General features: G+C 35.6%; 1 protein-coding gene across 1 annotated transcript in view; it reads right to left on the bottom strand.

Moving 5' to 3' along the window:
- Positions 1-1,531: 1,531 nt before the first annotated feature.
- Positions 1,532-14,306, bottom strand: part of CPQ (carboxypeptidase Q) — a 495,642-nt gene continuing 482,867 nt past the window's right edge. Inside the window, exon 8 of the mRNA XM_032245652.1 lies at positions 1,532-2,005. Coding sequence (XP_032101543.1) covers positions 1,842-2,005 — 164 coding nt within the window. The 3' untranslated portion in view covers positions 1,532-1,841. The remainder of the gene's footprint in view (positions 2,006-14,306) is intronic.

Here is a 14,306-nt window from a genome sequence, read left to right on the forward strand (position 1 = left end):
CTCAGGAATGGAAAACCAAATACTTTATGTTCTCACTTATAAGTGGGAGCTAAGCTATGGGTATATATACAAAGGCATACAGAGTGGTATAATGGGCACTGGAGACTCAGAAGCAGGGAGGGTGAAAGGGAGGTGAGGGATAAAAAACTGCATATTGGATGCAATGTACATTAGTTGGATAGGGGAACACTAAAATCTCAGACTTTACCACTATACCATTCATCCATGTAACCAAAAACCATTTGTACCTCAAAAGCTATTGGAATTATGTATGTATATACATATGTATACTACATATATATAGTATACATATAAATGTGTGTGTGTATAAGTTTAAAAAACCTTTAAAAAGCAAAAAAAATTCTATGTATCTCTTGGTATATAGTCTTTCGATACTTAGTCTTTTGTCTAATATTTTTCACTTGTTAATCAGTTTATTCATATATTTAATAAGGTGTTTCTGAAAAATTATCTAGTATTTTTGTCATCTCAGTGTAGGGGTCAGTCAGAGTACTAGTGTGATACTTCATCAGAAATGAAAGATCTTACATTTTCAATTGTTTTATTATCATTAATATAATTGATGCTTTGTCCTCTCTTTCTGAAAATCCAATTACACACGTACTAGACAACTTGATACTGTATAACAATTCTTGGATAATCCACTCTGGCATTTTTTCTCCTTTACTCTTTCTTCTCTTTTTGGATCATTTCTATTGGCTTACATTCAAGTATACTGATGCTCTCTGCAGCCTTGTCCAATTAGCTGAGTCTGACAAAAAAATTTTGCATATCTGACATGGCATTTTTTAACATTTGTATTTGACTTCATTTTATGGTTTCCAATTTGACTGAAATTCTTCTTCTGTTCCTGTGTACAGTCCACTTTTCTCATTAGACCTTTAACATAATCATCATAGTTAGGTTAAACTCCTCTGATCATTCAAACTTCTAGGTCATCTCTTAGTCTGGTTCTCTTAATTGCTTTATCTCTTGACAATAAGTTTATTTTTTTCTTGTTCTGGTTTTGGTGTGTCTTGTAATTTTTTATTGAATATTAGATGTTGTGTGAGGAACAATAGGAGAAATTGGCTCCAGAGAGGATGGGGATTACTGTTTTTGCTCTAGAGGACTCTGTAAATATTATTTAGCCTCTCTGAGCTCCAACCATGTCATCAGCAAATTATGAATATGTCCCAATTTCATGGTAATGTTGTGTAAAATATACAAAACATAAATGCAAAATAGCATTATTTATCTAGTCATAAACCCTAATACTTATCTTTAAAAAGGCAATTAATTATCCATCCTTGATTATTTCCCCAAATGATAATATCCTTTTTTCCTGTAAAAAATTTCAAAGCTCATTTTAAAATTCACATAATATAAAAATATGCAAATTGGAAAGCCAAATGCCTCTATATATTCAATTAAGATCATACTAAAATTGAGTAATTCTTCTACTCCTTCAATAAATATAAATCATATTTTCATATTTAGTGTTAATAAATGAACACATAAAAATCTGAGATCTTCCAAAAGTTTATTAAGCTTTTAGTTTTAAAGCGGAAACAATATTTTTAAGAGGTGATATAAAGAAATGCCCTCACTGTGATCCCTACCATATGTTGATTCTATGTGGTGGCAGGCAGGGGAGAATGATTCCTTCTTCTAAAATCAGAGAATTTGAAAAGTATCAGAAAGATAATAACAGAAAGCATGAAACAGAGTTGTGCTTTGAAGATGAGTTAGATGAAATCGTTATGTGAAGAGGTGTTTTCCAAAGTTGCAGACCCAGGATTCCTGGCCAGAAGCATGAAAATGTTTCTTTCTTGCTGTTTCTAGGACCTAGGCAGCATTTCTTCCATGTCTGCAACAACGTAAGAGACAACAGCCCAAACTGCAACAGCAACATTCATCTGCTTTGGATCCATGACAGTCATGGTGTCTCCATGGGAGTGATGGAAGAAGAAATACTTGTATAAGTCATCAAGTAGACTGGCTCCTGGGGGAAAAGAAGAAGAATTCTTAGTGGAGTATTTTGACAGACACCATTGAATACAGACTTCTCCCCCTTCACTTTTGCCTGCGCCTATTATACAGTCTGCAATGGCAAAGTAAATACTTTCCCAGGCTCTCTTGCAGCAAGAAAATGTGACACCATTTTGATGGCTATGATGTGAGTAGCAGGCTATGGGAGAGTTCTAGAAAAGCCTTTAACTTTGTTGACAAAGAGCTGGGAAAATACCCCGAATGTACATTCAAGGCAGATAAGAACTTTGGAGCTACGTGGGGCAATAAGCCCCTAAACTAAAAATGGCAGAGTGGCAAGTGGAGTCTGCATTTGGACAATTCTGCTAACCATCTCAGTAAGCTCTGCACTGCCTTCTGGATTTCCTGTGATGTGGGAAAATACACTTTTATTTGTATAAGTAACTGAGACAAATGCCTCATATTTATAAAAAGGCAGTATCTTCTTTGTATCTGCATATTTGCAAATTATGTACCTTCCTGGATGCAAAAGAAAGTCAATATACCCCTTTGTTCAAGTTTTCCTTCTCAAATTATCCATTTACTTCCTATAGTCATAACATCCCCAGCAACCTCCAAGGGCACCAGCAGGAGTCTCTGCCCCACTTCAAAGCTTCCTTCTCATTCAAGTGCAAAGGTTTTTGCTGGTTTCAGTCATGGCTCATCATAGCCTCAGGGAAACTTCACTGTCTCTTATTTATCCTTGAAAACCTACTAGGCTCATCTTACGGATTCTAGTTACAGTTCTTTAGCCTCTAGCTAGCTTGATTGATTGGTTGACTTTTATTGTGAAATATACCATACACACATAAGATTGTAGAAAACATAAATGTATGTTATAAAGGGTGACAATAATAAGTTTATACATGTTCATAATTCAATGCAAGAATGATATTACTAGTATCTTGGAAACCTATTTATGACACCCCTGCCCGTTGCAGATCTTTTCCTCCCTCCAGAAGTACCCACTATCCTGCCTTGCTTGTTAATCACTACTTGCTTTTCTACAGTCTTACCACTTCATACTTTACCATATATAATGTATATGACTGTATATAACAATTATACATGTACAGATATACAGTTTAATATTGCCTGCTTTTGAACCATATCCTCCAGATAGATTTCTTCAGCTTGTTTTTTCCACTTAAACATATATAAGATTTATCTATGCTGTTGTGGATAGTGGTAGTATTTTCATGTTTTATTGCAGTACATTACCTCTTTGTATTTATTATCCATTTTTACCAACAATGGTCATTTAGGTTGTTTTCAGTTTTCTATTACATGCTGTTATCAACATTCTCGAGGCTTTGAATGTAGAAATGGCTTGCTGGGCTACAGAGTATGGGTGTGCTTAATTTTACCATGCAATTCCAAAATGTTTTCCTTTTCAATTTACTCACATTGCTAGTATATAAGTCCTTCTCTTGCTTCACATAGTCTACAGCACTCGACACTGTCAAACTAATTTTTGTAAATTTGGTGAGTGTGAAATGTTAGCTTATTCTCAGTTTTAAAAGTGAGACTAACTGTGAGATTAAGTATGTTTTTACCTATGGACTTTTTGGTCATTTATGTGTTTCCTCTTTTGTGAAGTTCTTGTTCATGTATTTTGCCCATTTTTCAATGGATTTGTCTGTAAGAGTTCTTGGCATAATTTAGATACTACTCTTCTGTTAGTAGTTCCCCAGTTTGTGGCTCATTTCTTTACCCTGTTTAGTGTGTGTTTTGATGAATAAGTGTTCTTACTTTTAATGTAGTTGGATTTATGAATCTTTTCCTGTAAGATTTGTACTTTTTATCTCTTAAGAAGTCCTTCCTTACCCTAATATTATAAAGATATTCTCTGATATTCTATTCTAAATTTGTAAAAATATTTCATTTTTAAGTTATCCACCCATCTAGAATAGGAAATAATTGTTGCATAGGGTGTGAGGTAGGATTCTATTTTGTTTTCCATTGTCCAGAACATTTATTGATTAGTAGTACCTCCTTTTTCCCCACTGATCTGTGGTACTGATTTTGTCATATTAAGTTTCCTTATATGTTTATTTGGGGCTTTCTAATTGTTTCAGTGGACTATTTGTCTATCTCTGTAACAATGTCACACTATCTTAATTGCTATTGCTTTAGAATCCTTGCTATCTGTTAGGTCAAGTTCCCTCACTTTCTCTTCCTTCTTCTTCAGGGGTGTTTTTGATTATTTGGAACCATTTGAACTTTCAGATGAATTTTAGAATTATTTAAAAATTCTCCAAAAGTGTTTTTGGATTTTGACCAGACTTGTGCTAATATTCATTTTAAATTGTGGGAAAGCCTAACATCTTTTTATTAGAATATTGTGTTCTTATCCATGAAAACGTTGTGCTGATACATGTTTCTATTTGCCTTCTGTAATGTCTTAAAAATTTTATAAGTTTTACATACCTTTTGTTAGTTTTCTTTGTTTGATGGCTTATATTTTTTGTTGCTATTATAAATTTACATTTTGAAAAACTTAAATTTTCTGTTTGTGGCTCTCCAGTTTTAGTATCAAGGATGTATCTGATTCATAACATGGTTTTCCTTCGTTTTTTACATTCTGGGATAGTTTGTGTAAGATTAGAATTATTTATTTCCTGGTTATTTTGTAGAACTTTTAACAAAGCCATCAAAGTCTGATGCTTTCTTTATGATAACAATTTTAACTAATGATTCAATTTTTTTCAGGTTATTGGGCTATTCAGGTTTTGTATTTATTCTTGAATTAACTATGGAAATTACATTTGTCTAGGAATTTGTGAGTTTTGCCCAAATGCTCAAAATAATGGTACGAAGTTGTCAGTAATATCCTGTTTTTAATTTTAGTTGATGTCTGCAGCACTTATAGCAGTGCCCTCTTTTTCATTCTTGATGTTGATTATCAGTGTCATCTCTTTTTTTAATCTTGCTTGCAGTTTCTCAGTTTTATTAGTGTTTTGAAGAAAAAGAAAAGATGACAACTTTCATTTTTTGGATACTTTCTATTATTTAGTAGTTATTCTTTCATTGATTTCTGCTAACAAGTTTATATTATGCTTATATTATTTTACTCCACCTTTCTTTGGATTTATTTGCTTTTCTTTTTCTAACTTTTGGAGTTAAATACTCAGTTTATTACTTTGCAGATGTGCTTTGTCTCTAGTATAAGCAGTAAGGCTATATAATCTTCCCTCAATACTGCTTTAGCTGTATCCCACTAGTTCCAATTAGTAGTTTCATGACCATTCAGTTTGAAATATTTATTAATTTCTAGTTTGACTTTTTCCCTGACTCATGAGTTAGAATGTGTTTAATTTTCAAAAATATAAAGTTTTCTAAGTTATTTTTTCATTATTTATTTCTAATTTAACTGTTAGAGAATGCTGGCTATATGATACAGATTCTTTGAATTTTGTTGATGTTTGCTCTGTGGCCTATATTATATGACGCATTTTGTAAATGTTTCATGTGTATTTGAAGAGAATGTGCTTTCAGTGTTCTGTGTAAGTCCATTAGATCAAGCTTCTTAATTGTGTTCTTCAAACCTTTTAACTCCTCACTGATTTATTGTCTATTTGACCCATCAATTTTGAGAGAGATGTATGAAAATGTCCCCTTGTGATTTTAAATATATTGTAGTTGTAGTTCCAGTAATTTCTTTTCTATATATTTCAAAGTTATGTTGTTAGGGGTATATAAATTTAAAATTATGTACACCAGTAAATTGAAAATTCATCTATAGTAGCACTTTTTGTTCTGGAAGTCTAGTTTTCCCTAATATTTGATATAGCCACACCTGCTTCTTTTTGAAGAGTATTACCCTGGTATGTCCTTTCCCATCATTTTACTTCCAGGCTTTCTCTGTCTCATACTTTTGGGAGTTTCTCTTATGAATAGTTTAGAATTGAATTTTAAAAATATAGTCTAATAATCTTTGATTGTTAACTGGAGAGTATAATCCATTTATGCAGATTGTGATTATTGTTAAACTGGATTTATTTATACCATCTTAGTTTTTGCTCCTATTTGTTTATTGTGTTTTCTAGGTTTCTTTTTTCCCTTTCTTTCTTGCCTTCTTTTGGGTTGATTTTTTTTCCCTCTTCTCATTCCTTTCCCCGCCCCCCGCCACTCTATTAGCTTGGAAGTTACATGCTTTATTTTAATTCTGTCAGTGGAGATCTTGGGAATTATAGGTTACACATTTATCTTAATAAGTCTAAAGTTAATCAATATCTTATAAAGTACACTAGTGGCCCCAAATTTTGTACTTGTCCTAGATGCACTCATTAAACCCATTAAAACCCATCCTCTAGGCAAACAGGGATTAGCAGACAAATGCCAGGCCCCAGGGTTTTCTTATTTCTATAGATTTTCATTATTTCTATTATTTCTTACCTCTGAGGAATTCCCTTACTTCGCCTCCTGCTAAGTCATGTGTTATAAGAAGACAATTATTGTTATATCCAATAACTATTTTTCAGAAGAGGAGGGATGTTTCTAAGGGTTTCTGGTAACCACATTGTTAGGATTTCCCTCTTCTAATCACCTACTTCCTGTCTTGTGGATTGGAGACTGCCATGGTTTTTGAGCCCTCCATTTCCCCAGGATGCCATCTAGATTTTCTCTGAGCCCAATTTAAGTTCTTAAAAGTTCGTACCAGAGTTTTCTCCTATCTACCCCTATAAACCCCTTGCTCTGGGGTGCAGTACTTACACTGTCAACAGAAAGATAAGGGCACAGGTATTCCAGATGAAGAGAACATGTGAGCATTCCAGTTTAGTTGATATTGGGGGGTAACTTGGGCTAATTATTGGCAGATAAAGTTGGCAACCACCTGTGGAAGGTCCTAAATGTAAGGCTGAAAATAGACCGAATGTAGTTCATAAATGTGGAGTCATCGTGGTGGAAGGATGAATAGGAAGGTGAGGTGACAAGAGCTGTGCCTTAGGGAGATGCTTCGAAAAACATGAAGGAGAAATTGTGTGAATAACCACGAAGGTGAGTATACAGCTGGAGAAGAGGTCTAGTCTGGGGTAGAGGTATGAGGGACCAGAGCCAGATGATGACATCTTGACCTCCAGAAGGCATAGATAACCACACTTCCCAGTAGAAAAGCCAGACATCCATTTTAAAACGAGAAGATAGTTTATGCCATGAACTCACAGCACACCCAGAGGAGACAAATCTGTATGTTTACTCTGATAGTAGCTAGAAGCATTTTAACAGAAACTGTGACATTTTAGAATTAGTTGAAGCTGGTGGGGAATACATGCTCTCTGACCCCAGAGAGTATCAAGTGAATGTCAAATTCATGTACAAGTTAAGGATAGAGTCAAAACCTTCAAAGAACAGAAGTCACTGAGGGTACATGGAGGATGAATTAGAATTGTGAATGTCAGGAAACAGGAAAGCACATTTAATTCCAGCAGACAGAGCATGGAACATGCAGGGCTGTTTCCTTCCCAGTCAGAGCTTCTTAAAGACACTGCATGGTGGTCGACAGAAAAAGGCTCCAAATTCCCTATTAAAAAAAAATAGAGGCAAGAAAAATATTTGTCCATGCCCTCTTCAGGGTTCCAAAATTCTCAGACTGAAGGAATTTGGCTGCCTTCCTTTAGTGACTTAAAGAAGGCATTTCCTCAGATATTATCTAAGTTCCCATGAACATTCTACAAAACTAAAACAACTCCAAACAATCTTCTATCACGAATGAGAATGCTGGTAACTGCAGGAGATACCAGGGTGGGCCTGTTGGCTGGCTTGCAACTTTGTCTCTGCAGTTCCCAGGAGACATTTTATCAGTGACAGCTACTGATCTAAAAGATGTGCACTGAGGGAGATCCTGCATTTCCGTTTCTGAGAGCACCTGACATCGCAGGGTGAGTGGGGGGAATGTTAACTATCCCCAGGGATAAATTGCACAGGATCTTTTGACAAGTATATGAGCTCTGAAGAGGGAGTCATAAAATGGTTTTATGAAATGGAAATCTGGTAGAAGGAGCCTGCCCTGAAGGCCAATATTCTCCCCTGGAAGCAAACTACAGCATTATTAGGGCAGTTTCACTGTTAGAAAATTATTTCCAAGGGAGGTTTGAAGTTTAAGAATGTGAAGAGATATCCTTCAGCATGTCAACCAAGGATTAGATACACCTAGGCAGAGAGGTAGAGCTGAGAGAATATGGGGTTTAGAGGCAGGCAGGGCTGGGTTCAAATTCAAATTCTTCCACTTAAAAACTGGGTGACTTTGAAAGAATGGTGTAAAGCCATTCAACTTTAGTTTCCTCAATCATGAAACAGAACTAATGATATCCAACCTCCAAGATGCTTGTGAGGATTAGTAGGTACTTAATTTTTTATCGTAGTTATTATATAGCCACAAAGATGAGCCAATCTATATCAACAGTATCATGACAGTATCAATTCATTACAACTTGGAGGATTGAAAATTCCAATTTAGTAAATTAAGGCTGTGACGACTACTTTTAAAGATGGAATAGCTGGTCTGTGATTCTAGTCTATATGACTGCCTTGACCCTGGTTTGGATTATTTTCCCTCTTCCTCCTTCCCTTACCTCTTCTTCCTCTCTATGAATCTTTTTTTTTTTTTTTGTAAACACTCATCTCACAGAAAATATCTTCCAGCTGTGTGACTAGGTGAAGACCATCCAATGAATATTATAAAAAATTCCCAAGCTGCCCCATAGTGTTCACAGCAGATTTCAGTCTTCACAGGGTGCTCTCACTAATGACTGTGGCTTGTGCAGAATGTTGGAACAAGACTGAATACCTGCTAATTCCTGAAGAGATGGGTGGGCACATATGCAAAGATTCTTAAAGTCCCCCTTATTGTAGGTTGACTCTCATTCATATGTAATCAGTGAGTTTTCATGTACACAAATTAAGCAATTTGTGTTATGAGAAGTTTTTGAAAGACATTCGAAAGCACTGAAAGTTTAAATTCAAGTCTGTTATTTTAGTGCATATACTGGCTGCTGTGGTGCTGTATGAAGGATGCATTCACAGGCGAGCAGCTGTGGGAAATCCATTTCTCCTTTATAAACACATCTTGAGCAGTCTGGGGTATGCAATTTAATTGCTATGGAATGTATTATAGACATTCCCCTGATCATAATAATTATGAGGTTAGGGAAGAATGTTATGGTCTTAACATATTCACCGCAAGAAAACTTAGTCCCTCTAGAATCCTCGAAATACTAAAAATACATTTAAATTTAATTAAAATTATTATTATTTTCAGCAACATTATCAAATGAAAAAAAAACACATATTATTTCCAAAACAATTAGAAAATCAATTCATGGGATTTGCAGACACTTAATCTCTTTTCAAGGGGGCAGTTTAATCCCTACTGTATTAAATCTTATTGAAAATTAGACTCAAAAGCAGTTCATTAACAGCTTCCTAACACATAGCTCCCTAGAAGAGAAAGCAACTCAACTCATAAGTGGGGGAAAAAAGGAAATGAAAACAAAAGACAGGATAGGACCAGAAGGTAAAATAATAATAATATTAATAATAAATAAAAAATCCTCAATCAAAAATCCATGAAAAGTATTCTACTTTTAGTTTTTAAATTATTAAGCCACCCAAGAATCTCCAAGCTTGGGCCAGTGGGCTAAAAAGTTTTAGGTATGCCACTAAGCTCATATACCTTCTATCTCTTTGGAAATCTTGGCTTGGCTATGGGGATAATTTTGACCACATGGTTTAGGTCAACACCAACACCTCTAGTGGACTTGCAGGTCGCAGGGTATCTGAACTGTATGATAATGAGTCATCTTTCTGTAAGGTTGTAAAACTGTGTGGCAGCAGTAACTAAGACTAGTTAATCAGCACTGCATGAAGATGATACTATAGACTCCCCATACAGAGGAATTGCAAGAATAATAGTGACTACTTGTTGAGTGCTTTCTCTGTACTGTGGGCTTTCTGGAGATTTTTTCATTGAATTTCCCCAATGAGGGACAGATCTTCTTGTGTCTTTAACAGATGGAAAATAAATCTCAGTAACTTGTCTAGTGCCATACCAGACAAGTAAGTGGTAGAAATAGGATTCAAACCCAGGTGTCTCTGATCTGAAATCCATGCTCTGTATCTTCTTTCACTGCCCAATCTGAGGAAATCTGCCTTTTCCCCAGGAGGAAGCCATTTCCATGACTTGCTTTTGTTTGCGGTTCTGATCTCCCACCCCTATTCTACTTTATGACAAGGAGATGGAAACTTGGGTTGGAGGTATCCTGGACCATGAAATAAAGACTTGAATTACATTCATACAGTGGGCAGAAGATGAATGGCAGCCCTATCTGACACTGAGACCATCACTTTGGCTGGGCCACACTCTGTGGGCGTGCCAGTTCTCCTGGGACTTCCTGACCATTCAATCTAAAGCCTACCCCTCTATGTGGTCACTCATTATCTCCCTTACTTTGATGCTGTTTTTTTTCTTTCTTTCTTTTTCATAGCACTATCTACCAGCTGAACCAACATTAGCAGGGTTTTGTTATTTGTAGTCTGTCTTTTCTGCTAGAATGTAAGCTCCTTAAGAGCAGGGGCTTTTTCACCCCAATCCTCAATGCCTGGCACATAGCGAATGCTTAACAGATACTTGTTGAATCACTGAAAGGGTAAATGAAAAAATTCTTAATGTGTAATGGAACAAAAGCAGAAATAAAGACTGACTCCATTCTCCTTTTCTACAGTAGCTTATGGTAAATAAACCCCACTTTCTGGGGCTTCTACTCTCAGCTTCTGCACTGGAGAATGACAAGTCAGTACTCCTTACCAAAAACATGTAAACATATAGCAGTATACAAGTGGAGATCCAAACACTATTATATACTACTCAGTATGTTCTTATAACTTTCACCGCTCTAATAAAAATTATTCATGACTTAAAAATAAAGCAAAAAGGTAGGAAGTATATTCTTTCAATGTCATTTAGGGGCCAGGCCCACCTAAAGATTATTTATTAGAATGTACTTTTTTTGACTCACTGCTTACTGTTGATTAAAGATCCCAGATTTAGTGAAGTTACATGTTAACTTACTGATGTCTAAAAGAGATGAAAATGAATTTTGTCCCATGGAACAGATATCTCAAAGGTTACAGTTTTTTGGCATCTAAGACATTAGCCAGTTTTTATCTCACACAGCAATTTTATCCTAATTTATATTTGTTAAGTTGCATAGACCTGGTTTCTCAAATGCTCTTTAAATTGGTATAACATCTTAATGATATTCTCATTATTAATAAATTGAATAAATTTTTTGACATGCATGAGATTCATGATTTTACTGTTTAGAAAATTGTATTACTTTACCATCACCCACCTAATAAACTCTAAAAGAAAAATTATGTTCATATGCTTTTTGCAAAAGTTAAGTGACTCACAAAGTCCTCATCCATGATTTTGTACATGATTACTCTAATGATCAAGAGCACTGAACCCACTGATCACCAATATAAGGGCTGGCCTTCAGGTAGAAAGTGTGCCTTCCCTCTGCATATAGCTTATTGTCTGTAGGTATGAGGAATATTGGGGGAAAATAAATATAAATTACATATGTATTTATATATGCAAGAATATAAATATATATGTAGTATATATGGAGAGAGAAAGAACATATATAGGTATATATGTGTGCATGTGTCTGTATGTGTATAAAATGTGGCACTTCTTCAATACCTACCAATACTTCTTATTACCCTCTATTTCTCCATTGACCCACTTCACATCTTCCACATGATTCTAGGTTCAGCATCTTTGTGTTTATAATTTTCTGTGTGTGCATGTGTGTAAAAACATATATAGCTATAAAGAAACATCTACACCTTCTTACCACTCTATTTTGAATTGTACTCATGTTTATATTTTGGTCTCAATTTATTGTTTTCACCTTTGTCTCTACAGAATTTACTGCCACCTCTCCTTTCATGGTCTGATATCAATAAAGTTCTTTCTTCACCTATCTGAGCCAGCGTGACTCCTTGTAAATGCCTTTCTGCAGTTCTCTCCACACCTGGGGAATGATGCTCACTGAGAAAACATCATTAAAAATTGTTTCTAACAGAGCACACTATGGGAACATTCAGTGCATCTGGGTTTTCAAACCTGAAAACACTCTAAAGATTATTTTCAGTGTAGACTTTATCATAAAAGCTTTAAAATAATCATAATTTAGTATAATCATGTTCAAATGGACAGATTTTTGATAGTTGGCTATAAATACATGGAGCATAGAAAGCCAGAGTGAAGCAGAAGTCAAGTTTTAGCAGAGATGACATTTGAACTTAAGCATCTTCCCCACCTCTTCATGCCCACCTTCCCTTCCATTGGCAAGCAGAAACAAGGAAATTAGGCAAATGGGAAGTATTACATAAACATGCTGTTTTGACTAAATTCCCAGCTGAAATCTGAATAGTTTAGCAGGGCTGTTTGGCAGGAGTACTGCAGGGATGCCCAGGTGACATAATGGAGCTGGAGTTCCAATTTTGTCAGCCATTGTTAATGCTTATGGTATTGGAGGCCAACTGGAGGTCACAAGGGAGAATCCACACACCTCTGACCAGTGGTTTTCACTTCCACATGGCCAAGCTGATGAGTTTATAACACCCACATTTAATCATAGAGCACTTATGCAGATAGAGTCTAGGAGAAAAAGAAATCCTGGCTTTATAAGAAGAAGTCTTGACTAACTAATTTTTTACAACCTTTAAAAAGGTTTAAAGATTACCAGCAAGAAAAAGGGGATATTTTGCCTACTCAAAGAAACTTTTATGAAACTATACTCATAATCAAAAAGGTTGAGTTTCCTTGGGATTGAAGGGAATGTTTTGCTGTGAATAGGAAACTAACTGGATCTGAGACAAAACAAAAACAAAACAAAAACAAAAACAGAAGCAACGAGTGTTTCTCTATAGTCAGGTCCACTTGTGGACTGGTATCATTGTTTGGAATTGGAATCAGTCTTGGGAACCTATAAAAGCCCCTCCAGTCATAGGATGCTGTTAATTTTCCCTATTCTTCCCACAAGTAGGGCAGGCTAAAATTGCCCCTTTAAAGGACTCTAGTATTAATTCATAGTGATTAAACTATGCTGGGTTACAAAGAAAAATAAAATTATTTTATAGAGGGTATGCCCAACAATTTTAGGGGTGATGTAGAAGTAGCAGCAGCCCTCCACAGAATGCCTCTGGGGGTCACTGTCTGAAGTAGAATTATAGCTAGAGAGACCAAGAGTCTGAACCCAAATGGGCTTTTTTCATTTCCAGATATCACAGTGTCAAGGTCACAAGGAACTCTACCATAGGTAATAGTAGGTAAAGATACAAAAAAGTCTTACTACTAAAAAATCCTATCTGAAAATGTGCATTAAATATGAGCTTAAATGCTAATGAATAATATGTATCATGTTCAGAAAAATGAAGATGGTGTCATGTGAATTTCTTTAGAGGCAGCTCTGGCCAAAGAATAAAACTGATCTGAGAGTGAGAGCCTTTGGATTCCTGTTTTCCATATTTGCTTATGTGTCAGACAGTATGGATTTATCTAAAATAAGTGTGTCTATGCATTTGTCTAAGGCAGCTGGTTACAAAAAAGATGACAACCTACATGACTGATGCTACAAAATAGTAGTAAGGTTTTCCCCAAATCAGGTTCTGAGGGAAGAACTACAAGGAAGACAGAGACAAGGCGAATTATCCTTGCTTCAAACCATAATCCTTGAGAATGAAAGAAAGTTACACGTTGACAACAGTGAAAAATTAGGTGAATGTTAGCTAAATATTCTAATGCACTTCATTTTATTTATGCAACTAGGCTTTTCTTTCTTGGTCACCTGGCAGTGTCCCATTTGGCAGCTCAACACAGCCTCTTTAACTGACAGCCTGGTGAAGGGATGCAATTTTTTTTTTTTGACACAAAACCTTGTAAAGTATAACGTACTAAAAATCATCATGCAGTGAGGGAAAGAATGGGCAAAACATGAAAAGCTTTGTGAATTCCAAACAAAGGGAAACAAATGTGTAAGAAGCAGCCTGGGAAATGAATATGCTCTTAATGCATATTCATTTGGGTCAAGGAATAGCCATTAAATGCCAATGCTCATGAAAAAATCCTGACCCAAAGAAATCCATTTATAGGAAATCTACAAAGCTGGGAGGCAAATTTAGCATTTAAAGGTAGTTAATTCCCAATGCTATTTGTGGTTGACCCTCGTTAATGTAATTTTGTAGGACAATCCTTGTAATGA

Source organism: Sapajus apella, unplaced genomic scaffold (genome assembly GCF_009761245.1).
Source record: "Sapajus apella isolate SASKATOON/1434 unplaced genomic scaffold, GSC_monkey_1.0 scaffold3, whole genome shotgun sequence".
Classification (NCBI taxonomy): Eukaryota; Metazoa; Chordata; class Mammalia; order Primates; family Cebidae; genus Sapajus; species Sapajus apella.